General features: G+C 35.7%; 4 protein-coding genes across 7 annotated transcripts; all 4 read right to left on the bottom strand.

Moving 5' to 3' along the window:
- Positions 1 to 3,241: 3,241 nt before the first annotated feature.
- LOC142972882 (alaserpin-like) lies at positions 3,242 to 8,521 on the bottom strand. Of its 2 annotated transcripts, none has more exons than XM_076114276.1 (9): positions 8,415 to 8,521; positions 7,318 to 7,409; positions 6,899 to 7,042; positions 6,422 to 6,625; positions 5,349 to 5,447; positions 4,850 to 4,990; positions 4,335 to 4,544; positions 3,978 to 4,122; positions 3,242 to 3,402 (listed from the first exon to the last, which is right to left on the bottom strand). In XM_076114276.1, exons 1-9 carry the CDS (start codon positions 8,428 to 8,430, stop codon positions 3,281 to 3,283), a joined length of 1,173 nt encoding a protein of 390 aa, XP_075970391.1. In that variant the 5' UTR covers positions 8,431 to 8,521; the 3' UTR covers positions 3,242 to 3,280. The 2 variants fall into 2 exon arrangements, with proteins under 2 accessions (XP_075970391.1, XP_075970390.1); XM_076114275.1 differs by having other exon boundaries at positions 7,318 to 7,427; positions 8,415 to 8,445.
- A 216-nt stretch (positions 8,522 to 8,737) lies between these two features.
- Positions 8,738 to 13,747, bottom strand: LOC142972881 (antichymotrypsin-2-like). 2 transcript variants are annotated; one of them, XM_076114274.1, is made up of 9 exons: positions 13,642 to 13,747; positions 12,776 to 12,867; positions 12,406 to 12,549; positions 11,850 to 12,053; positions 11,156 to 11,254; positions 10,826 to 10,966; positions 10,185 to 10,394; positions 9,403 to 9,547; positions 8,738 to 8,867 (listed from the first exon to the last, which is right to left on the bottom strand). In XM_076114274.1, the coding sequence occupies exons 1-9, from the start codon at positions 13,655 to 13,657 to the stop codon at positions 8,740 to 8,742; spliced, it is 1,179 nt and encodes a 392-aa protein (XP_075970389.1). In that variant the 5' UTR covers positions 13,658 to 13,747; the 3' UTR covers positions 8,738 to 8,739. The 2 variants fall into 2 exon arrangements, with proteins under 2 accessions (XP_075970389.1, XP_075970388.1); XM_076114273.1 differs by having other exon boundaries at positions 12,776 to 12,885; positions 13,642 to 13,672.
- Positions 13,748 to 13,931: 184 nt separating this feature from the next.
- LOC142972885 (alaserpin-like) lies at positions 13,932 to 20,207 on the bottom strand. 2 transcript variants are annotated; one of them, XM_076114279.1, is made up of 9 exons: positions 20,131 to 20,207; positions 19,101 to 19,192; positions 18,442 to 18,585; positions 17,894 to 18,097; positions 17,200 to 17,298; positions 16,867 to 17,007; positions 15,704 to 15,913; positions 14,621 to 14,765; positions 13,932 to 14,087 (listed from the first exon to the last, which is right to left on the bottom strand). In XM_076114279.1, exons 1-9 carry the CDS (start codon positions 20,144 to 20,146, stop codon positions 13,960 to 13,962), a joined length of 1,179 nt encoding a protein of 392 aa, XP_075970394.1. In that variant the 5' UTR covers positions 20,147 to 20,207; the 3' UTR covers positions 13,932 to 13,959. The 2 variants fall into 2 exon arrangements, with proteins under 2 accessions (XP_075970394.1, XP_075970396.1); XM_076114281.1 differs by having other exon boundaries at positions 19,101 to 19,186; positions 20,131 to 20,173.
- Positions 20,208 to 20,447: 240 nt separating this feature from the next.
- LOC142972887 (alaserpin-like) lies at positions 20,448 to 23,003 on the bottom strand. Its single transcript, XM_076114283.1, has 9 exons — positions 22,881 to 23,003; positions 22,716 to 22,807; positions 22,460 to 22,603; positions 22,175 to 22,375; positions 21,998 to 22,096; positions 21,777 to 21,917; positions 21,398 to 21,607; positions 20,958 to 21,102; positions 20,448 to 20,591 (listed from the first exon to the last, which is right to left on the bottom strand). The coding sequence occupies exons 1-9, from the start codon at positions 22,897 to 22,899 to the stop codon at positions 20,470 to 20,472; spliced, it is 1,173 nt and encodes a 390-aa protein (XP_075970398.1). The 5' UTR covers positions 22,900 to 23,003; the 3' UTR covers positions 20,448 to 20,469.
- Positions 23,004 to 23,794: the final 791 nt, after the last annotated feature.

The following is a 23,794-nucleotide window of genomic DNA, read 5'->3' as shown; positions in this document are numbered from 1 at the left end:
AAGTGCTTATGAAGTTTTATATTATTTATTTTTTATACTAGCTTGGAGTTATTTCTTTATTTGCTTGTTATATGGAAATAGGCTCGCCCCCTATTAAATTGCACTAACATTGTTACAGAGAAATCTGCCTCTGCCTCCATTTTCGTGTATACCATGGGCATCATGCCAGAGAGTGTACCTACCTACATACATACATAACAATTATTAAAATAAAATTTAAATTCAAACTTTCAAACTTTGAATGAACATTCTTATAGGATCTTTATCATTTCATTTTATTTATAAAAATATACATATAATTAAAATACACATATAAACAATATGGTATTTAAAGCATGACATGCAGTAATTAGTATTATTTAGAAGAAATCACAAACGGTTTAATTTTCCACTTCTATAAATATTTACATTACCGAACATAACATCGTAAATAATTATTATCAATAATAAATACACGATACTATATACAGAATACTGAAAAGTGCATACCAAATACTCCATATTTTTATAAATTCCGACTTTAGAATTCAGCATTTCTATTTTCACTCTAATATGCAAATCGTAGAAATGAAGTTTTTTCAGTGTAAGCTCCCGATAAAAATATTATTAAGTAATTTATTTAATTTCGTTTGAACTAAATCTTAATACGTTAAAAATGCTTATTCCAAACAAAATATCACTTTATTAACCCCACGGAATTAACACGACTAACATCAATATTTTTTATAAAGTTACCCGTTTTTTATGGATATCCCAAAAAGTTCCAATTTAAATGGAACCAGATAAACATAAAGGCTAAGGTAACAATGAATTTAGAAATTCAGGCGAAATGAAAACCTCCTTTTTTAAAGTCGGTTAAAAACTGTTAAATGAAAAAGAAACAAAACTGTAGCTTGAAATTAAAATTTTAAACTTTTTAATAACTGCGGGTGTTTATTAAAAATTCTTGGTTCAATATCAGTATTTCATTTACAGCAGAGAATCGGCTGCAAAATGGAATAAATTAAAATGCTTACGTAATTTTGTTAATTATGCCTGCAGTAGTGAATGCGGCCCGCAACAATAGTGCGGTGTGTTATAGGTTTTGTAACGGCAAACAAAACACATATTTATATCCATTTGGGTATATGTTTGCCATAAATGCATTTATAGAGTAAGCGACGATCTCCGCTTGTTTGAACTTGGCTAGTTTTGCAATAAAATATTAATCATTGTGATTCTTTTAATATTTTGTACTAATACAAAGTAACTATAATAATATCACGTCACACACCGCTACAGTCCTGTGCTTGCAATACCAATATACAAATAAACATTAAGAAAACCAGAATCGGGTAAGTGAAACAATATCCACAGTACCATATTTTAAAAGAAAACAAACAGCTTACAAACCCGAAACGTCTGATATAAAAGTCATAAGACGCGTACACATCGCGTCAAAAAATGTTTACAACCCCGACTCATCAGACTGTGAAAGAAAACATTTTTCCCCACTTTCCTCCGTTAGTGGCACTCCGTAGCGGAGATTCCTTAAAAGCCGGAAAATTTGTCCAATTTGCTCTCTGGCCCGTCTTTGATATTTTGATTCAAAAGAGATTTTATGTACAGTTCGCGGGAGCACAAAGCTGATTTCAACAACATATCGTACTCTCTATTGTCTGCAATAATATTTTTCGACTGCATTTCGCAAAAGTAAGAAGCTTTGCTTCGCTACCTGCGAAGTGTACGTCTCTTTAATTAAATACGAGGAGGCAATGTTTGTATATGTACTCGTACGTTGTACATAAACGTATGTCGTTGCGAATTCTAGTCTCGCACGTCGACGGTAGTAGTCCAATGAATTTTGCTGTAGGCAAAGTGGAGACGCATCGCCGAAATCCTTCGAGGGTTACTTAGAGACTTTGTCATGTAAATCAGCCACTCAAACCCCTAGGGGAGACGCTATTCAAACTGAAATATTGTAAATATTTTATTTGTGAATAAATGCGACCACTTTGATCCAGACGACGTCATTTCTTTTTCCGTTACTGAAAAATATGATTCAATTAATGTATTATCGCAGATGCTAGCCTTATCGGGCTATAACTATTTGTTTGGTATTGGTTTGGTATTACGACTTGCTTGGTCATCATAAATTTTTATTAAGAGCCTTCAGTTAAGAGTAGACTTAGAGTTCTCAAGTAGTTTTGATTTTTAACTCATCTAAGTCTCTTGAAAAGTGGTTTGTATAACCTAAATTGATTAATTTATATCCATTTTAGAGTTATCGTTGGTTATTTTAAACGAAATCATTGTATTCTCCAACACTGTTAATACGAGATAATTGACTAGACGACGTTGTTATGGTGTCGACGTCAGAACAGCGCGTCTAGGTCCTTTAGCCGTAATACCTTCTACCGTAACAGAATCGTAAGTAAGAGAAAATACAGATAATCCTACGTTCTATTATCCTATTTCGAAAAGCTAACAATATTAAAAACAAACTTTTCAATCCAATATCATAACATTAATAATAACTGCCGTCAAATATTAGTAAGGAGACTATTGATTTTTCTTCAAATAGTGGAATATTTTGCCATAAGAATATCAGTTCACCGGGCGACAGATTTTATCTTTGAGATGCAAATCAGACCGTTGAGAATTCATAGCTCAAATGGGGTAGGTGAAGGTAGCTGAGATACGAACTCTCATATTTATTTATACCAACTATTTTGTAGGTCATGCTTACTATTTAGTACTACATACCTGAAGTATAAGTTATTGCACGCTTGAAGGAACACTACGGTGTTGTAGAATATTTTTTGTTACCTGCGACGAATTCTGATAGCTCTTTCATACATCTCTGTAAGATACGTATTATATATTATATACAGCGTTTCGCTATTTATAAATGTAATTCCAACGTATTTGAGGAGTTGCTATTGCCATATACCGGGCGTGTTCAACAAACTCTGGAATATTGTGATTATTCTGACATAAATACAATTTTAAAAGCACAATAGCAATAGGCCCGACCCGAGAATCGAACTCTAGATCTTCAAGCAAAGCAATCATATACCTTGTCACCTATCGCACAAACCACAAAGGCAGTCTACAAAACATAATAACTTAAAGTTCGTATTAGTTTTAGTCATAAGCTCGTCTTTAAAACATTTATAGCCCAAAATATAACAAATAGAACATAGGCGAGTGAACATAAATTGAATTAATAATGCATAAGGGTGGAATAAAAATTCGTTGACATTATTAAAACGTACAAAACATTTTATTTCGACGAAATCTAAGTTCGGTAGATTCCATTAAACAGAATAATATTGTTCTGCATTAAAAAGAACGCGAACGGATGATCGGCTGTGAAATCCAGGGGCGGTGGACCCACGCTCTCTATTCCAGATTCGAATGCTGCAAAATAAAAAAGTTTCATAAGCGTTGCATTCTTTCATTATTCTTCACCACCTCTATACTCGTTATCCTTCGAATTGTACTAACACTAATTTAATCTTGTATTAAACGCTAGTCGACAATTTTTATGTTACAAACAGTACCTACTCAGTCTACCTTTGAACAAAGTCAAAAATATTGTATGTTGACAAGCACTTAATTGTTCTAACAGTTATCGAAAAATTGGCCTGCTTGTATCTCAAAGCCTCAATTTATTATTTTTATGATTTAAGGTGTAGCGGATCGCTACATACAGCGACATCTCATGGGATGAGCGCACAACAACCAAGTCGCAAAGTGACTGACGTCTCTTAATTCTGAATCGCACTATCAAAATTTGCACTGCAATTGACTATATATACAAGTTCCCGACTAGAACAGTCGGGCAGCCTAGGTCCACCAGGCATGATCACCTCGCCTGGTCGGAGGATCCTCCCTTTGTGTTGGAGGAACATATGATTACCTCGTTCCTCCACAGAGGCTAGTATTATTTGCTATGATGATGTGAAATGGTCATCAAAACTTTTGGTACCCACCGTTGGCAGCTGCAGCCTCAGCCCCTTCCTCATTCACTTCTATAAAAGCTTTCTGTATTGCACCAGTCACATACAAATTGCTCTTTTCCTTAACAAGATTATCCAGTCGCGCTTCGGTAGACGAAAACATTTTGGAAACACCAATCTGTAAAATAAACCATTTTGATAAACTTATTCGAGTTGTCTTTTTAAAAAGAAAAAGATACAGTCGGGACGACTTTTGGGGTTGATGGGATTCATATACCCACGGAATGGAATCAATGGGCTAAAATTGTACTATACCCGGACAAAGACGGGCCAGTCAACTAGTAATTATAATTTATAAATATATTAAAAAAATATTCTATGAATTCTTACATTTCCTAAAGCAGCCATAAGGTTTGTCGTAGTTTCAATCTTGAATTTAGGCAGGGCAACTCTCACGTCAGTGTAGTACATAGTTTCAAGGCCTTTCGTGAAGGCTGCAGGATCTCTAAGTTTCTCAATAAGAGAATCAATGCCGTCATATTTATTTGGAAGGATAACTACGAATGATGTCTCATCTCCTTCGTATGGCATTTCTAAAAGCTGAAACCAATAGAATAGAAAATTTGCGTGATGCGTTATTATTTGTATGACTGCAACTTCGTTATAAGCGAACAAAGTCAGTATTTATACAAGCAAATAATAGGTTCCTAACTAATGAAAACTTCACATGAACTGTTAAATAAAATGATGGTAACAACTTCTTGCAACCAGCGAAAAGAAGTAAAAGCGAAAAAGCACATGAAAATATGCTAGTATAGATACGTAAGTCAATGTTTTCGAATACGTACGTCCATAGATTATATTAAATGGACATATTTTCTATAATATAATATTGCTTTTTGTACCTTGGCATCAAGTTCCGAGCTCTCCCCGTATTTGAAATAGTTAAAGTTGTTCATCATAGGTATCCTTACTGTGTTATCTTTAGTTACATGGAAATCTCGGTTGTAAGTCTTAAATTCCTCAAATGGAGTCTTCCATTTACCCTGCAATTCATAAATGCGTATAGGTAAGGCGAAATGTCGACAAATTAAAAAAAAAACATCTGCTAGCCCCTCTCAAATATCTTAACTCGGGATTTGGGATTATTGGGCTATTTTTGCAAATACATTACATACATACATAGTAGGTACATTTTAATGTCAAACTCACGATATTCGACAGTACCGACTGTAGAAAATCACACTATAGTTGTCATGTGAAACGTAATTTATTGAGCATGTAGAGATATATAATAATATAAATATTGTTTGTTGCATAAATTAAATGCCTCTCAAAAATATCAAACGTTATGAAAGCGTTGAATAAAAACTTTATAACTAATGAATTTTAAACTGTACTCACTTTGAAGTAAATAGCGTTGACGAGAATTGAAATCGTGCTAGGAGTTATGGAGTCCGGAGAGATCAAGTTTTTGATGCGTTTGTTTGTGTTGTCTTCTACCTGCACAGTAAAAAACCTCATTACTTAAGACATGAAATATAAAAATATAGTCCAGCCATTTAAGCTTAAATTAGGTAAGAATCTCGGAATTTGAGATACCCAGCTGTAAGTCTGTAAATGCTTGTATATTGACATCCTAAAAGTTGTCTCAAAACCTACATATGGTAGGGTGTACGCAACTATAAAATTTCAAGGTCAAAGGTCACAAAATCCGTTTTTTTGCGCTTTTTTGTAAATTTCTCATTTCCTATGGAATTTTTGCTATTTGTATTCATTATCAATATAGTACAGTATAAAATTCTCTACAAATTTTGATTGAAAACATTTTTTTTACGGTGAACCGTTTTCAAAATAGAGGGCGAAGAGCGCGCGGTTACAGGATCATTTCAGGTCAACCGGTGCCTCCGGCTAAAAATGCGCCATATACAGTTGATGAACTATCGATAAATCAATGATTATAAATATTATTCCGCCCTCTATTACGAAAACGGTTCATCGTAAAAAAAATGTTTTCAAACAAAATTTGTAGAGAATTTTATACTGAACAATATTAATAATGAATGCGAACAGCAAAAATTCCATAGGAAATGAGGTATTTACAAAAAAAGCGCAAAAAAACGGTTTTTGTGACCTTTGACCTTGAAATTTTATAGTTGCGTACACCCTACCATATGTAGGTTTTGAGACAACTTTTAGGGTGTCAATATACAAGTATTTACAGATTTACAGCTGGGTATCTCGAAATCCGAGGTGAACTTACTATAATGACTGGACTAATACAGATATTTTAAACAAAGAAAAACGTAAAAAAAGCCAAAGTTTGTGGGAATGGATGTTCTTTCACACAAAAAACCACTAGACGGATTTGGATAAAATTGGACAAACAGATACAAAATAATTACTATCAACGCATCAACCCTTTGTTAGTGTTGATGTTTCAGAAAAGAGAATTTCAAATTGAAATTTAGACTTACCCATTGATTTATCTCATTTGCAGAACCCTCTCTATTTGAAAAGTCAATATTCTGCAGATCTGAATTGAAGACACTCTTAGACACGGCAGCAAACACGTCATTCAATGTGTATCCTGTACGAACGTACACTTTGTTTGCTTGTTTTAGTACCACTCCTTTAACTGCACCGATCCTTGTGTTCAAGCTCATTATTGCTTCTTTCGTCTGTGAAGAAAGCCCCAAAAATATTGATTTTACTTCTCCTATAGTCCTTCAAAGTTAGAGACTTCTATATCGTCGATATAGGTCTCGAATTGTTTCTATTTCTGTACGATTGCATTGCGGAGATTTACTGTAAGCGGCTTTAAAATCGCCCACTATAGCATCTGACCAACAAACAAAGATGGCAAAACTCGGTTGTATCACACTCATCTACTTGCACCATCGGTATGGTATGGCTTTTAGTAAATATCTGCAACCTGTATGTAAAAGACTCACCACATTGTCATTAGGCATTCCAATAGTAGTAAGGATTTCATCGTGAGAAGGTCCGACTGATGCGAGTGCCAGCTGAGCGAGTGGAGAAAGAACAGAGAACGCTGAGAGAACTATACTACCTTCTTTGTGCTGCTTGACCACCTCCTGAAATAACAAAATTAATAGCTTTACATAGTAACTACATATTTTAAGACAACCCCGTATTTAAGTCGCGAGTAAACCTGTAGGTTATTAGATTTAACATAGTACTCAGACAGGTAATACAGCTAGCAGATTTTCTTTTTAGATGAGAAGTTGATGCCTGCTACTAGCGTGTTTCACACGATTCGCGCTACAGCAGTTATTGATTTTAAAAAAAAAGAAATAGAGAGAGAAGGAGAAGAAATTACTTAGTTATAAATAAATACAAAAAAACTGACCTGAAACAATTTGGTGGTAAACTGGTCGTTCCCCGACTTCAATAGTTGTCCCACGTCTGAATCAGCCATCACCGCCGCCGTCATAACAAATACTAAACATTGAAAAAAACCTGTTCAAAACATACTTTAAATTCTTTATAATTTTTGCCGAAGTTTTAAAATATAATATCATATTCCTAAAAGTATATTTTATAACATCTTTTGTTATAAATAGATTGTTTGATACAAAATTTTGTAGTTAACTGTGTGTAAAACGATTGCTTCATGTGCAAACATATTTATTGTGTGTAGGTACCAATTTTCGATATGACTCTTAGTTCTGACAGTTTAGATTTGTAAAATAGCACATAAATCTGGATTTTCATAATGTTGATTTAAATATAAAATTTGCTTGACATATTTGGTAAACATGTATAATAATAAACTTGAATAAGCAGATTTGTCATAAACAATGATACAACTTAAAAAAATATACATTAAATAATTATTGCAATTAATCCCAGATTGCTATTAATGTTAACAAGGTCACTGTTACTAATTGTATTATTTCAAAAGCAATACCTAATTGTTATTCCTCCAAATCCTCAATAATTATGACTTACCTTTCTCACTTCACGATACATAAAATAGACAAACATTCATATACAGGTGCATAGTTACGAGTATTTCTACACCTGGAACTATTATATGTTACTTTCCCCGATACTTCAGAGCCTTGGGGTCACGACTTAATATTCCTAAGGTACCATACTGATATTTCGATAGTACATAGAAGATTTTGTTATCAACTGACAACAGTCAAGGCCAGCCAACGCGTTATTTTGCAACTTGCAAATGTAATTAACAATGATGTTAGCTTTTATTTTTAGAAATATAACATACAATAATATGATGAACACAAATTAAAAAACACCTTGATAGTTGGCCAGAATGACCTGGCATTCTGCTAAGTCTTATCTCAAAAGCAACAATGCATTATAAAACATACTAAAGCAGTTAATATAATAATATGTACCTAGTGTTTAATTCTATCTCTCCATATTTATATTTGTGTTTTAAAAACATGGGCCTACAAAACCAATGTTTAAACAACTTACTTAAAAGAAGCTTCATTTTGATAGCACCAGTGTCCGGAACGATCTTTAGATTAACACTGAGATCAATATTGTTCAGATCTATTCATTACATTGTATTCAAACAAATTCGTACACATTAGTACGATACTTCTTAGAAGCGTAAGATGACGTCATAATGACAGTAATTTACTTTGCGGCTATCAATAACAGGAAAACTATTAGTTTTTTTTTGGTTCTTGTCCTTTTAGATATTTTATTGACCAGTTCTAAAGCCATAACTTAATAAATGATGCTAAAGTTCGGACAAAATAATACACATTGTATAAAAATAACATTTATTCATAGTTTAAGAACGGAAGATTCCGTTGAACAGAATAATATCTTTCTGCATTAAGAAGAACACGAACGGATGATCGGCTGTGAAAACATGGGTCCGGTGTTGTTCACCCACGCTCGTTGCACCAGCTAAGAATGCTGCAAAAGAAAAAAACTAAGTAAGCTTCGTATTCCTTAATTATTGATAATCACCTATATTCTCGTTATCCTTCAAATTGTGCTAACACTAATCTTGTATTAAACGCTAATTGTTTTTTTTTTATGTTAAAACAATACCTACTCAGTCTACCTTGGAGCAGAGTCAAATATATAGTATGTTGGCCAATCACTTAATTGTTCTAACAGTTATCGAAAACTAAGCCAGCTTGTATCTCAAAGCCTCAATTTATTATTTTTATGAATTAAGGGTTGTATTATTTGCTACGGTGATGTTTAAGGCTAAGTCCATATGACCGCGCGGAGCCGCGCGGAACTTTCTCCCGAGTAGTACAAGATCGAAGTAAACAGCTACTATCATCTACCCGCGCGCTAGTTCTTGAACCGCGAGACACCGCGCGGTTTCTCAGTTCTGTTACCGAGCGGTGATGTAGACAATACTAGCTGTTTACTCCGATCCTGTACCGCGCGGTCATACGAACTAAGCCTAATGAGCTTCAGAACTTTTGGTACCCACCGTTGGCAGCTGCAGCCTCAGCCCCTTCCTCATTCACTTCTATAAAAGCTTTCTGTATTGCACTAGTCACATACAAATTGCTCTTTTCTTTAACAAGACGATCCAGTCGCGCTTCGGTAGACGAAAACGTTTTGGAAACACCAATCTATAAAATAAACCGTGTTGATAAACTTATTCGTTAACGACTTGACCTGATAACATGCTCAAATAGGTATCAACCGGTGTTTTGATAAGTCAAAGATATTTTTAGAAGAGCTACTAAGTTTTGTAAACATGCCAAATTGTTAAGTTGATGATAATAATATTAAACCCTCCTATTATGATGGTGGTTCTGGTAGTGGTAACTCACAATATTCTCGAACTCTCATTGTACCAAATATAAATATGTTCACACATTTCTTTCAATTTTATTTGCTTATTAGCGACGACTGAGGATGACTACTGCTTATATAAATAATTATATGTACACCTCTATAACTTAAAGGTGATTGACAGACTGATATAGTGATCTATCAACGCACAACCCAAACCACTGTACGGATCGAGCTGAAGTTTGGCATGCAGGTAGATATTGTGACGTAGGCATTCGCTACGAAAGAATTTTGATCAATTCTACCTCCAAGGGGGAAAAAACAGGGATAAAAGTTTGTATAACTACGCCAACGAAGTCACGGCCAGAAGCTAGTATATTATATTTGTACTTAAATAGGTTGTTATTCGCTATTGGACTTCCAATTGTTAATGGACTAAAAAAAACAATAATATTGAAATGATTTACTTACATTTACCAAAGCATCCCCAAGGCTAGTCGTAGTTTCAATCTTGAATTTTGGCAGAGCAACTCTCACGTCAGTGTAGTACATAGTTTCAAGGCCCTTCGTGAAGGCTGCAGGATCTCTAAGTTTCTCAATAAGAGAATCAATGCCGTCATATTTATTTGGAAGAATAACTACGAATGATGTCTCATCTCCTTCGTATGGCATTTCTAAAAGCTGAAACCAATAGACTAGAAAATGAGCGTGATGTGCTATTATTTGTGCGACGCCGAGATACGTGCACCTCTTCGTCTTCTTGTTGATACTTATATTTCTCATTTCATGGACTTTGATATAATTCCGCTCTTTGCATATATATAATATGCAATTTAAAAGGCAAAATTGTGGAATTGTGTAAAGTACACATTTCCAACAAACCTAGGATATTTATGTTTTGTAAACTGTCTAGGTAGTTAAATAAGATATTGCATTGCATGCTCAGATTGAATTTTAAGTTTTTGGTTAATCCACGATCAATGGTGTAGATTAACGATAATTTTATGACTCTATATACCACTGTAACATTTGATTGTTAATTGTTCCTAAATAAATAAATAAAAATAAACACATGACCATATGCTAGCGTAAATAAGCAAGTAAATATATACCTTGGCATCAAGTTCTGAGCTCTCCCCGTAGTTGAAATAGTTAAATTTGTTCATCATAGGTATCCTTACGGTGTCATCTTTAGTCTTATAGAAATCTTGTTCGCGAGTCGAAAATTTTTCAAACGGAGTTTTCCATTGACCCTGAAATTCGTAAATACACACCTATGTATATACGCATATAAACCTTACCTTCGTCGACGCTTATTTATTACCATTCAAAATGTTTAGTCAGAGACTTTTACAAAAATAAATACAATAAAACAATATCAAACGTTTTAAAGGGTTGAATTAAAACTTTATAACTAAACAAATTTAAAAAACTGTACCCACTTTGAAGTAAATAGCGTTAACGAGAATTGAAATCGTATCAGAAGTTATGGCTTCCTTAGAGATCAAGTTCTTGATGCGTTTGTTTGTGTTGTCTTCTACCTGCACAATAACAAAAAACACAATATTTAACATAAAATACATAAATCCTACTAATATTATCATAGAAACACTTAAAACAAGAAAATGCGAAAGTTTGTGAGGAAGAATGCTCTTTCACGCAAAAACTACTAAACGGATTTCGACAAAATTGGATACACAGATACAACTATCAACATACATAGTTATTCTACCGTTCTGTTGATACATTTTATGCAACTTTTACTAATAGTTACAGTTTTTAGGTACTATTACTTATTCTGTGGTAATGGCCGCCTTTACACACACGCTCTATCGCCCGTTCTTAGGAACGTACAGGATTACGCACAGGAAAAACGGCGCGATTTTCTTCGCGGGGTGGACAGATAAGCGCGGCGCGCGCTCTATCCTTTCCCCTTGCACACCCTTTATTCGCACACTCTTTCAAGCGCGATTATTGTTTCACGCAGGATAGAGCGTATGTGTAAAGGCACCTAATGTTTAAATGACTAAATGGCAGAATCAATTTTGATGAAGTTTGTAACAATGGCATAATCAGATGATAGCCGGAGAAAGAACTAGATAAGTTTCATAAAAGAAAATTCTAATTTTGACTTACCCATTGATTTATCTCATTTGCAGAACCCTCTCTATTTGAAAAGTCAATATTCTGCAGATCTGAATTGAAGACACTCCTAGACACAGCAGCAAACACGTCATTCAATGTGTATCCTGTACGAACGTACACTTTGTTCGCTTGTTTTAACACCACTCCTTTAACTGCACCGATCCTTGTGTTCAAGCTCATCATAGCTTCTTTCGTCTGTGAAGAAAGTCTCAAAAATATTGATTTTACTTCTCCTATAGCTGACAAAGCAAGACCTATTTCTAGGTCTTGAATTGTGTTATTTCTAATTCTGTACGAATGTATATATTCAACAGTTGCATAGCAGACATTCCCTGTAAACGACTTTAAATGCACCCCCTATAGCATCTGACCAGCAACAAATATGGCAAAACTTGGGCATATCACACACATCCACCCATACCATTAGTAATAACATGCGTAACATTTATAAAACACAATTTAGATATACATAGTCTTTTCAGTACATATTTGCAAATATTTACATATGTAAAAGACATGCACGGTACAATGCCCGCACAAGACTCACCACATTGTCATTAGGCATTCCAATAGTAGTAAGGATTTCATCGTGAGAAGGTCCGACCGATGCGAGTGCCAGCTGAGCGAGTGGAGAAAGAACAGAGAACGCTGAGAGAACTACACTACCTTCTTTGTGCTGCTTGACCACCTCCTGAAATAACAAAATTAACAGTACTCAGACAGGTAATACTAGCATGCAGATTTTTTTCTATCTTTCTCTTTAAATATGAAAAGCTGATGCCTGCTACTAGCGTGTTTCACACGATTGGCGCTACAGCATTTACTGATTTAAAAAAACTGTTGAAACAATGTATTAAAATTATTAATGAAGAAATTACTTACTTAGTTATAAAAAATAAGTACAAAAGAAAACTGACCTGAAACAATTTGGTAGTAAACTGGTCGTTCCCCGACTTCAATAGTTGTCCCACGTCTGAATCAGCCATCACCGCTGCCGTCAAAACTAATACTAAACATTGAAAAAAACCTGTTCAAAACAAATTTCAAATTGTATATATTTTTTGTCGAAGTTTCAAAATAGATCATATTCCTAAGCATATTTTATAATATCTTTCATTACTAATAGATTAGGTGCCTTTACACACACGCTCTTTCGCGCGTGATACAACAAAGTAAGAGCAACAAACAACAAAGAAGAGCGCGCGGCGCGCTCTTCTGTCAAGCCCGGGAAGAAAACGTAAGCGAAGAGTGCGCCGTCTGGCAGACGAGCACGGCGCGCGGCGGAATCGTGAGTCTAAAGACGCATATTAGGTGCCCTTAGACGTTAGCGCGCGGTGATGTAGATAATAGCTGTTTAATCCGATCTTGTACCGCGCGGTCGAAAGTTCCGCGCGGCTCCTCGCGGTCATATGAACTTAGCCTTATTGTTTCACGCGTGAAAGTGTGTGTAAAGGCACCTATTGTTTGATAAGTACAAAGTTTTGATTAAGCAGATTAAGATTTTTTTATTAACTGAAAACAGTCAAGGCCAGCCAACGCGTTGTCTTGCAACTTACAAATGTAATTAACTATGTAGGTAACTTTTTATTTTAAGAAATGTATCATACAATAATATGATGAACAGAAATAAAAAAATCTTGATGGTTGGCCAGAATGATCTGGCAAATTTGCTAAGTCCTATCTCAAAAGCAACAATCCATTAACGAACATACTAAAGAAGTTGATGTACCTATTTATGGTTTTAAGAACATGGCTTTACAAAAACAATGTTTAAACAACTTACTTAAAAGAAGCTTCATTCTGATAGCACCAGTGTCCGGAACGATCTCTAGATTAACACTGAGATCAATATTGTTCAGATCTATTCATTAAGTTGTATTCAGACAAACTAACGTTTACGATACTTCTAAGAAGCGTAAGATGACGTCATAATGACAATAATTTACTTTGCGGATATCAATAACAGGAAAACTATCAGTTTTTTTTGGTTCTTGTCCTTTTAGATATTTTATTGACCAGTTCTAAAGCCATAACTTAATAAATGATGATAAAGTTCGGACAAAATAATACACATTGTATAAAAATAATATTTATTCATAATTTAAGAACGGAAAACTCCGTTGAACAGAATAATATCTTTCTGCATTAAGAAGAACACGAACGGATGATCGGCGGTGAAAACATGGGAGCGGTGTTGTTCACCCACGCTCGTTGCACCAGCTAAGAATGCTGCAAAAGAAAAAAACTAAGTAAGCTTCGTATTCCTTAATTATTGATAATCACCTATATTCTCGTTATCCTTCAAATTGTGCCAACACTAATCTTGTATTAAACGCTAATTGTTTTTTTTTATGCTAAAACAATACCTACTCAGTCTACCTTGGAACAGACTCAAAAATATAGTATGTTGCCAATCACTTAATTGTTCTAACAGTTATCGAAAACTAAGCCAGCTTGTATCTCAAAGCCTCAATTTATTATTTTTATGAATTAAGGGTTGTATTATTTGCTACGGTGATGTTTAAGGCTAAGTTCATATGACCGCGCGGAGCCGCGCGGAACTGTCTCCCGAGTAGTACAAGATCGAAGTAAACAGCTACTATCGTCTACCCGCGCGCTAGTTCTTGAACCGCGAGACACCGCGCGGTTTCTCAGTTCTGTTACCGAGCGGTGATGTAGACAATACTAGCTGTTTACTCCGATCCTGTACCGCGCGGTCATATGAACTTATCCTTATGAGCTTCAAAACTTTTGGTACCCACCGTTGGCAGCTGCAGCCTCAGCCCCTTCCTCATTCACTTCTATAAAAGCTTTCTGTATTGCACTAGTCACATACAAATTGCTCTTTTCTTTAACAAGATGATCCAGTCGCGCTTCGGTAGACGAAAACAATTTGGAAACACCAATCTGTAAAAAAACCATGTTGATAAACTTATTCGTTAACGACTTGACCTGATAACATGCTCAAATAGGTATCAACCGGTGTTTTGATAAGTAGGAGATATTTTTAGAAGAGCTACTAAGTTTTGTAAACATGCCAAATTGTTAAGTTGATGATAATAATATTAAACCCTACTATGTTGGTAGTTCTGGTGGTTCTACTCACAATATTCTCGAACTCTCAAATAATAATAATAAATTTAACCCATTACTGTCCCACTGCTGGGCAAGGGTCTCCTCCCGTAATGAGGGAGGGGTTAGGCCTTGAGTCCACCACGCTGGCCAAGTGCGGGTTGGGGACTTTGCATGCCCTCAATAAATGTATTAAACAGATTTTAGGCATGCAAGGTTTCCTCACGATGTTTTCCTTCACCGTTGGAGCATGTGAAAATTATTTCTAATACACATGTTACTTCGAAAAGTCATTGGTGTGTTGCCTCGGGTTCGAACCTGCGACCACTTGAGTGGGAGGTGTCAACTTATACCACTCATTGTACCAAATATAAATATGTTCACACATTTCTTTCAATTTTATTTGCTTATTAGCGACGACTGAGGATAACTACTGCTTATCTAAATATATGTATACCTCTATAACTCAAAGGTGATTGACTGACTGATATAGTGATCTATCAACGCACAGCCCAAACCACTGTACGGATCGAGCTGAAGTTTGGCATTTAGGTAGATATTGTGACGTAGGCATCCGCTACGAAAGGATTTTAATCAATTCTACCTCTAAGGGGGAAAAAACAGGGATGAAAGTTTGTATAACTTCGCCAACGAAGTCACGGCCAAAAGCTAGTATATTATATTTGTACTTGTGTAATAGGTTGTTATTCGCTATTGGACTTCCAATTGTTAATGGACTAAAAAAAACAATAATATTTAAATGATTTACTTACATTTACCAAAGCTTCCCCAAGGCTAGTCATAGTTTCAATCTTGAATTTTGGCAGAGCAACTCTCACGTCAGTGTAGTACATAGTTTCAAGGCCTTTCGTGAAGGCTGCAGGATCTCTAAGTTTCTCAATAAGAGAATCAATGCCGTCATACTTATTTGGAAGAATAACCACAAATGACGCCTCATCTCCTTCGTATGGCATCTCTAAAAGCTGAAACCAATAGAATAGAAAATGAGTGTGATGTGTGTGCGACGCGACGCCGGGATATGTGCACTTCCCATTTCATGAACTTCGACATAATTGCTCTCTCTGATATGCAATTTAAAAGACGAAATTGTGTAAAGTACACATTTCCAACAAACCTAGGATATTTATGTTTTGTAAACTGTCTAGGTAGTTAAATAAGATATTGCATTGCATGCTCAGATCTAATTTTTAGTTTTTGGTTAATCCGCGAACAATTTCGTGGATCTTAATAATTATATATCAGTACCTCGATTCTCTACCACTATCGACTACCGACAACCGGCTAGCTATCGAAATTTTGACATTTAGAATGTACTGCCAAAATGTTTCCTACGACACCCGACAGAGGCGCTGACCAGCTTTTCATACAAAATTTCTCGATGACAGCTCGGTTGTCGGTAGTCGAGAGTAGTAGAGAATCGAGGTACTGCTTAGCCTTTTTTTCCAAGCTATGTTGGAGTCGGCTTCCAGCCTCACCGGATGCAGCTGAGTACCAGTGTTTTACATGGAGCGACTGCCTATCTGACCTCCACAACCCAGTTACCTGGGATAACACGGTACCCTTCGGTAAGACTGGTTGTCAGACTTTCAAGCTTCTGACTACTGTTAACGACTGTCAAAGATCTTCGAAAATGACAGCCGGGACCCACAATTTAACGTGCCTTCCGAAACACGGAGGAACTCGATATGTATAAGATGGTCACCCATCCACAGAACAACCTCGGCAAGCGTTGCTTAACCTCAGAGATTGATCCGCGCGGCTGTTGTTAACTAAGCCACGAGCTTAGTTTGTTAAACTATAATGTTATGACTTTATGTACCACTGTAACATGACTGTTAATTGTTCCATAATAAATAAATAAAAATAAACACATGACAATATGCTAGCGTAAATAAGTAAGTAAATACATATATACCTTGGCATCAAGTTCTGAGCTCTCCCCGTAGTTGAAATAGTTAAATTTGTTCATCATAGGTATCCTTACTGTGTCATCTTTAGTCTTATAAAAATCTTGTTCGCGAGTCACAAATTTTTCAAACGGAGTCTTCCATTTACCCTGCAATTTGTAAATGCGTACCTATATAATAATATGCATATAAACCTTGCCTTCGTTGACGCCTATTTATTACCATTCAAAATGTTTAGTCAGAGACTTTTACAAAAATAAATACAATAAAACAATATGAAACGTTTTAAAGGATTGGATTAAAACTTTATAACTAAACAAAATTTAAAAAGCTGTACCCACTTTGAAGTAAATGGCGTTGACGAGAATTGAAATCGTGTCAGAAGTTATGGCTTCCTTAGAGATCAAGTTCTTGATGCGTTTGTTTCTGTTGTCTTCTACCTGCAGAGTAACAAAAAACACAATATTTAACATAAAATATATAAATCCTACTAATATTATCATAGAAACACTTAAAACAAGAAAATGCGAAAGTTTGTGAGGAAGAATGCTCTTTCACGCAAAAACTACTAAACGGATTTCGACAAAATTGGATACACAGATACAACTATCAACATACATAGTTATTCTACCGTTCTGTTGATACATTTTATGCAACTTTTACTAATAGTTACAGTTTTTAGGTACTATTACTTATTCTGTGGTAATGGCCGCCTTTACACACACGCTCTATCGCCCGTTCTTAGGAACGTACAGGATTACGCACGGGAAAAACGGCGCGATTTTCTTCGCGGGCTTGACAGATAAGCGCGGCGCGCGCTCTTTCCTTTCCCCTTGCACATCTTTTATTCGCACACTTTTTCAAGCGCGATTATTGTTTCACGCGCGATAGAGCGTATGAATAAAGGCACCTAATGTTTAAATGACTGAATGGCAGAATCAATTTCAATGAAGTTTGTAACGATGGCAAAATCAGATGATAGCCGGAGGAAGAACTAGATAAGTTCCTAAAAAGAAAATTCAAATGTTGACTTACCCATTGATTTATCTCATTTGCAGAACCCTCTCTATTTGAAAAGTCAATATTCTGCAGATCTGAATTGAAGACACTCTTAGACACGGCAGCAAACACGTCGTTCAATGTGTATCCTGTACGAACGTACACTTTGTTCGCTTGTTTTAGTACTACTCCTTTAACTGCACCGATCCTTGTGTTCAAGCTCATCATAGCCTCTTTTGTCTGTGAAGAAAGTCGCAAAAATATTGATTTTACTTCTCCTATAGCTGACAAAGCAAGACCTATTTCTAGGTCTCGAAGTGTGTTATTTCTAATTCTGTACGAATGCATATCTTCAACAGTTGCACAGCAGATATTCCCTGTAAGCGGCTTTAAATGCGCCCCCGTATCTGACCAGCAAAAAATATGGCAAAACTTGGGCATATCACACACATCCACCCTTACCATTAGTATTAACATGCGTAACATTTATAAAACACATTTTAGATATACATAGTCCTTTCAGTACATATGTCCAATTATTTATGTAAAAGACATGCACGGTTTAATGCCCGCACAAGACTCACCACATTGTCACTAGGCATTCCAATAGTAGTAAGGATTTCATCGTGAGAAGGTCCGACTGATGCGAGTGCCAGCTGAGCGAGTGGAGAAAGAACAGAGAACGCTGAGAGAACTACACTACTCATATTGTGCTGCTTGACCACCTCCTGAAATAACAAAATTTACAGCTTTCCATACTAACAACATACTGTAAGACAACCCCGTATTTATGTCGCGAGTAAACGTCTGAGTTTTTGGATTTAACATAAGTAGTATTTAAAGAGATAATACAGTTAGCAGATTTTCTCTATCATCCATACTAATATTATAAATGCGAAAAAAACTCTGTCTGTCTGTCTTTCTGTCTGTCTGTTACTCAATCACGCCTAAACTATTGAACCAATTTTCATGAAATTTGGTATTGAGATATTTTGATACCCGAGAAAGGACATAGGCTACTTTTTACCAAGGTAAAATGACGCATTCCCATGGGAAAATTCAGGTAGCGGACGAAGTCGCGGGTAAAAGTGAGTTCTCTATAAATATGAAGAAGTTGGTGCCTGCTACTAGCGTGTTTCACACGATTAGCGCTATAGCATTTATTGATTTAAAAGGTTGTTGATACAGTGTATTGAAATTGTATGAGAAGAAATCACTTAGTTAGAAAAAAAATAAACCTGACCTGAAACAATTTGGTGGTAAACTGGTCGTTCCCCGACTTCAATAGTTGTCCCACGTCTGAATCAGCCATCACCGCCGCCGTCAAAACTAATACTAAATATTGAAAAAAACCTGTTCAAAACGTACTTCTATTTCTCTACATTTTTGCCAAAGTTTCAACATACATCATATTCCGAAGAATATTTTACATAATATCTTTCGTTACTAATAGATTAGGTGCATTTACACACGCTCTTTCGCGCGTGAAACAACAAAGGAAAGTGCGCGCGCCGCGCTCATCTGTCAAGCCCGGAAAGAAAACGTCAGCGAAGAGCGCGCCGTCTGACAGACGAGCGCGGCGCGCGGCGGAAGCGTGTGTCTAAAGAAAGTGCCTTTTTCAAGTTTTCCTCCCGGGCTTGACAGATGAGCACGCCGCGCGCTCTTTCATTTAGCCTAAGTTCATATGACCGCGCGGAGCCGCGTGGAACTTTCGACCGAGAGTACAAGATCGAAGTAAACAGCTAGTCTCGTCTACACCACATCGCAATACCGCGCGTCGCGCTACGACCCGCGCGCTAGTTTTTGAACCGCGAGTAACCGCGCGGTTTCTCGGTTCTGTTAGCGCGCGATGATGTAGATAATACTAACTGTGTACTCCGATCTTGTACCACGCGGTGCCTCGCAGTCATATGAACTTAGCCTTATTATTTCACGCGTGAAAGAGTGTGTGTAAAGGCACCTATTGTTTGATACAAAGTTTTGATTAAGCAGATTAAGATTTTGTTATTAACTGAAAACAGTCAAGGCCAGCCAACGCGTTGTCTTGCAACTTACAAATGTAATTAACAATGTAGGTAACTTTTTATGTTAAGAAATATATCATACAACAATATGATGAACAGAAATAAAAAAACTTTGATAGTTAGCCAGAATGAGCTGGCGTTTTGCTAAGTCCTATCTCAAAAGCAACAATCCATTAACGAGCATACTAAAGGAGTTGATATACCTATTTATGGTTTTAAGTAAAAAAAAACAATGTTTAAACAACTTACTTAAAAGAAGCTTCATTTTGATAGCACCAGTGTCCGGAACGATCTCTAGATTAACACTGAGATCAATATTGTTCAGATCTATTCATATACTCGTATACAAGTGATATTCAAACAAAGTAATGTTCACAATACTTCTTAGAAACGTAAGACGACGTCATAATGTCAATTATTTACTTTGCGGATATCAAAAACAGGAAAACTATCAGATTTTTTTTTGGTTCTTGTCCTTTTAGATAGAGACAAGTCAATACTTTACTGGCCAGTTGTAGAGTCATTACTTAATAAATGATGCTCGGGCAAAATAATACACATTGTATAAAAATAATATTTATTCATAGTTTAGGAACGGAAGACTCCGTTGAACAGAATAATATCGTTATGCGTTAAAAAGAACAGGAACGGATGATCGGCTGTGAAGTGGTTACGTGTTTTTTTGAAACTTTTTCGAACGTGGTCAAATGCTGAAAAGTAATACAAATAGAATAATTCTAATATGTACTATAAACAAAAAAAAAACAAGAATAGGATTGCGTTTTCAATTCGTCTGTTAGATATTTTTCATAAGATTCTTATTTTCATTCATTCAACAAAAATAATATCACTTTGCAATAGATTGAGAAGTCACAACTTTGTATCATTTGTTTAAATCAATTAGTAGGCAGAGTTAAGTTAGTAAATACCATCATTTTATCTCTCAGTTAATAGATAAAGGTAAAATAATGTTAAAAATATTTTTCTTTATCCAATTTTTTTTTATTACCCTATCGTCATTATTATTAGGAAACAAAATACCTTAAACTAATTAAAAACCTGTTAAATTCACTCACCATTAGCCGCTGCTCCTTCAGCCCCATCTTCGTTCACTTCTATAAAAGCTTTCTGTATGGCGTCACTTACATACAAATTGTTTTCTCCTTTAATTAAGTTATTCAATTGAGCTGAGCCAGATGCAAACAGCTTTGTTAAATTCATCTGAAATGTAAATATATTTTAAATTTTAAACATAGCGAAGTCGCGAAACCGTCCATGTTTCATATTTATACCTATATCCCAATATATGTACATAATAATATGTATATTATTAATCATCTGAATACGGACGACTTTACCTGAAATTACTTCTTGAAGAAATAGCTACTAATTTCGTGTGAAGTTTTAACGTAACATAATGTAGCTTCTTATAATCGTCGTTAGGCTACTGTTACCTGTGTGCTTTATTTAAAGTGGAATAATAAAAGAGTGAATATTAATCAAAAAGAAACCATACATTCTGCAGAGTCTCCTTCAGGTCTATTGTAGTTTCAATCTTAAATTTAGGCAAGTCCACTATAACTTCTTCGGCCACTATTGTCTGAAGGCCTCTTGTAAATGCTGCGGGATCTTCCAATTTCTTGATAAGAGCGTCTACTCCGTCGATTTCGTCCGGAAGAACGACCACGAATGACGTTTCGCCCCCGACATACGGCAATTGCAAAAACTAAAAAAAAACACGATGTTAAATTAAATACATTTAAAAAATTTGTATCTATAAAAAAAAACAGTGATATGCCTCCATGTGTACAGTTGTTAATATAACGTAAATCTAACTGACATTTTAACTCGTTGAAAATTACACAATAATTGAATAAAACAAACGATTGCCATACCTTTGCACCAAGTTCAGAACTGTAGCCATTTCTAAATGTGCGTTTCTTGTGCATCATAGACATCGTAACTTTGTTTTCTTTGGTCACGTAAAAATCACGCTCATAGGTCGAGTGTCGTGAAAAGGGAAACCTCCACCTGCCCTTTAAGAAAGTTTAATTACGGTGAAATTATTATTTCTAATTCATATATGTATATTCAGGTCATGCACAAGGATACTCACTTTGAAGTAAATAGCGTTGACAAGAACAGTAACTGTGTCGGGCCCAATTGTTTTCGGATCAACTAAGTCCTTGATACGTTTATTTGTCTGTTCTTCAACCTGTAAAATAATTAAATTGACGTTATTTTCTTCACCATCCGTAAATGTATTATTTTTAAAAGAATATTAGGACCATACCCATTCATTTATTTCCTTGACAGTATTTGAATCTGAGAAGTCCACATTCTGAACTTCTGAATGAAAGATATTCTTAGATACATCAGCAAATTCGTCGTTTAATGTGTACCCTGATCTAATGTACACTTTATTCGCTTGCTTTAATTCTACTCCTCTCACTGAACCGAGTCTTGTGTTGATTCTCACCACAGCTTCTTTTGTCTGGTTGAAATAAGATTTTAACTTACTATAATGCACCTTTTATATTGCGAATGTAACGATTTTAAGTTCTTAATGATTCCTTACCACATTATCATTAGGCATACCAATAGCTTTAAGAATATCGTCATGTGATTCTCCCACTGAAGCAACTGCTAGCTGTGAGAGTGGAGTCAGAACAGAGAACGCCGATTGGACCACGCTCTTTCCTGGGTTTTTCTTTACCACTTCCTGAATAACAATATTATAGTTAAATTACATTATTTATTAAGCATATAGACAATCAAACAGGAATTTTGGAGTAATGACACAACAGGGCTTGTGGGATACAGTATGATCTGACCTGGAATAGTTTGGCAGTGAACTGATCATTTCCTTCTTTCAGCAGCTGTTCCACGTTAGAGTCGGCCAGTGCAGCCGCCGTGAATACAAGCACTTTAAACAAAATAATATAAATAAATATTTTTTGAGCATTAGCATAAGGTTGGCATAATAAGAAGAATCTTACCACATATTATCAGCCTCATTTTGGCGACACAGTAATCTTCAACGGATGTCGGATAGACACTGAAGTCGGTTCACACGAATCCGGCAATAAATTGCATTTAAAACCGATAACCTTAACCTTAATAAATATTGTTATTACTTGCTCTATTATATAACATTGTGTCATTGCATAAAAATATTTTTCTTATTGGTTCTTCTCGTTCACAGAACTGATTTCCGTTTGAATTTCTTGAGAAATATAATTATGTTGTCAACAGTCGCGGTAGTATTGTGTTTTTGGAAGTAGTCAAGTATGATGATGCGTTGAAAGAGAGCGTTTCGCATCATGCTCCTTTTGCATCTGGCTATCGTTGTCGGCACTTTGAGATTCTGTCAAATCGCACCTGTTAAAGCTGATCACTTTGGATGATGTGTTGATCCGTGGTTTACCTGAGTGTTTGTTGTATTAATATTGTCATGTACGAGGTGATAGCCGAGTGGTATAAGTTGGTACCTCTCACGCAAGTGGTTGTAGGTTCGAACCCTAGGCAACACACCAATGACTTCTCGAAGTTATGTGTGTATTAGAAATAATTATCACTTGTTCCAACGGTAAAGGAAAACATCGTGAGGAAACCTTGCATGCCTAAAATTTGTTTAATACATTTATTGACGGCATGCAAAGATATACATGGAGCGACTGCTTATAACATAATACCGTTATAGTATTACTGTTAAAGATCTTCGAAAATGTGTCTTCCGAATCGTGGAGAAACTCGATATGTGTAATATGGCCACCCATCTACAGGCCAACCTCGGCAAGCGTAGCTTTATCTGACAAATCGATCCGCGCGCTCTCCTCGAACTCTTTATAAGCCTTTCATAACTTCATATATTTTTATGAATAAGAGGGTTATTATTTAGATAATGAGTGAC

This window comes from Anticarsia gemmatalis, chromosome 5 (genome assembly GCF_050436995.1).
Source record: "Anticarsia gemmatalis isolate Benzon Research Colony breed Stoneville strain chromosome 5, ilAntGemm2 primary, whole genome shotgun sequence".
Taxonomy (NCBI): Eukaryota; Metazoa; Arthropoda; class Insecta; order Lepidoptera; family Erebidae; genus Anticarsia; species Anticarsia gemmatalis.
This window is presented reverse-complemented; position numbering and strand designations above follow the sequence as displayed.

Coding starts and splice junctions, on each gene's coding strand:
- LOC142972881 (XM_076114273.1), bottom strand. Junction 12,550..12,775: donor TTACTACCAAATTGTTTCAG/GTCAGTTTTCTT, acceptor TTGTTATTTCAG/GAGGTGGTCAAGCAGCACAA. Junction 10,395..10,825: donor GCTCAGAACTTGATGCCAAG/GTATATATTTAC, acceptor TATTGGTTTCAG/CTTTTAGAAATGCCATACGA.
- LOC142972882 (XM_076114275.1), bottom strand. Junction 5,448..6,421: donor CAAATGAGATAAATCAATGG/GTAAGTCTAAAT, acceptor TTTACTGTGCAG/GTAGAAGACAACACAAACAA. Junction 4,991..5,348: donor TCAACGCTATTTACTTCAAA/GTGAGTACAGTT, acceptor TATGAATTGCAG/GGTAAATGGAAGACTCCATT.
- LOC142972885 (XM_076114279.1), bottom strand. Junction 17,299..17,893: donor CAAATGAGATAAATCAATGG/GTAAGTCAACAT, acceptor GTTACTCTGCAG/GTAGAAGACAACAGAAACAA. Junction 17,008..17,199: donor TCAACGCCATTTACTTCAAA/GTGGGTACAGCT, acceptor TACAAATTGCAG/GGTAAATGGAAGACTCCGTT.
- LOC142972887 (XM_076114283.1), bottom strand. Junction 21,608..21,776: donor GTTCTGAACTTGGTGCAAAG/GTATGGCAATCG, acceptor GTTTTTTTTTAG/TTTTTGCAATTGCCGTATGT. Junction 20,592..20,957: donor TGAAGGAGCAGCGGCTAATG/GTGAGTGAATTT, acceptor ATTACTTTTCAG/CATTTGACCACGTTCGAAAA.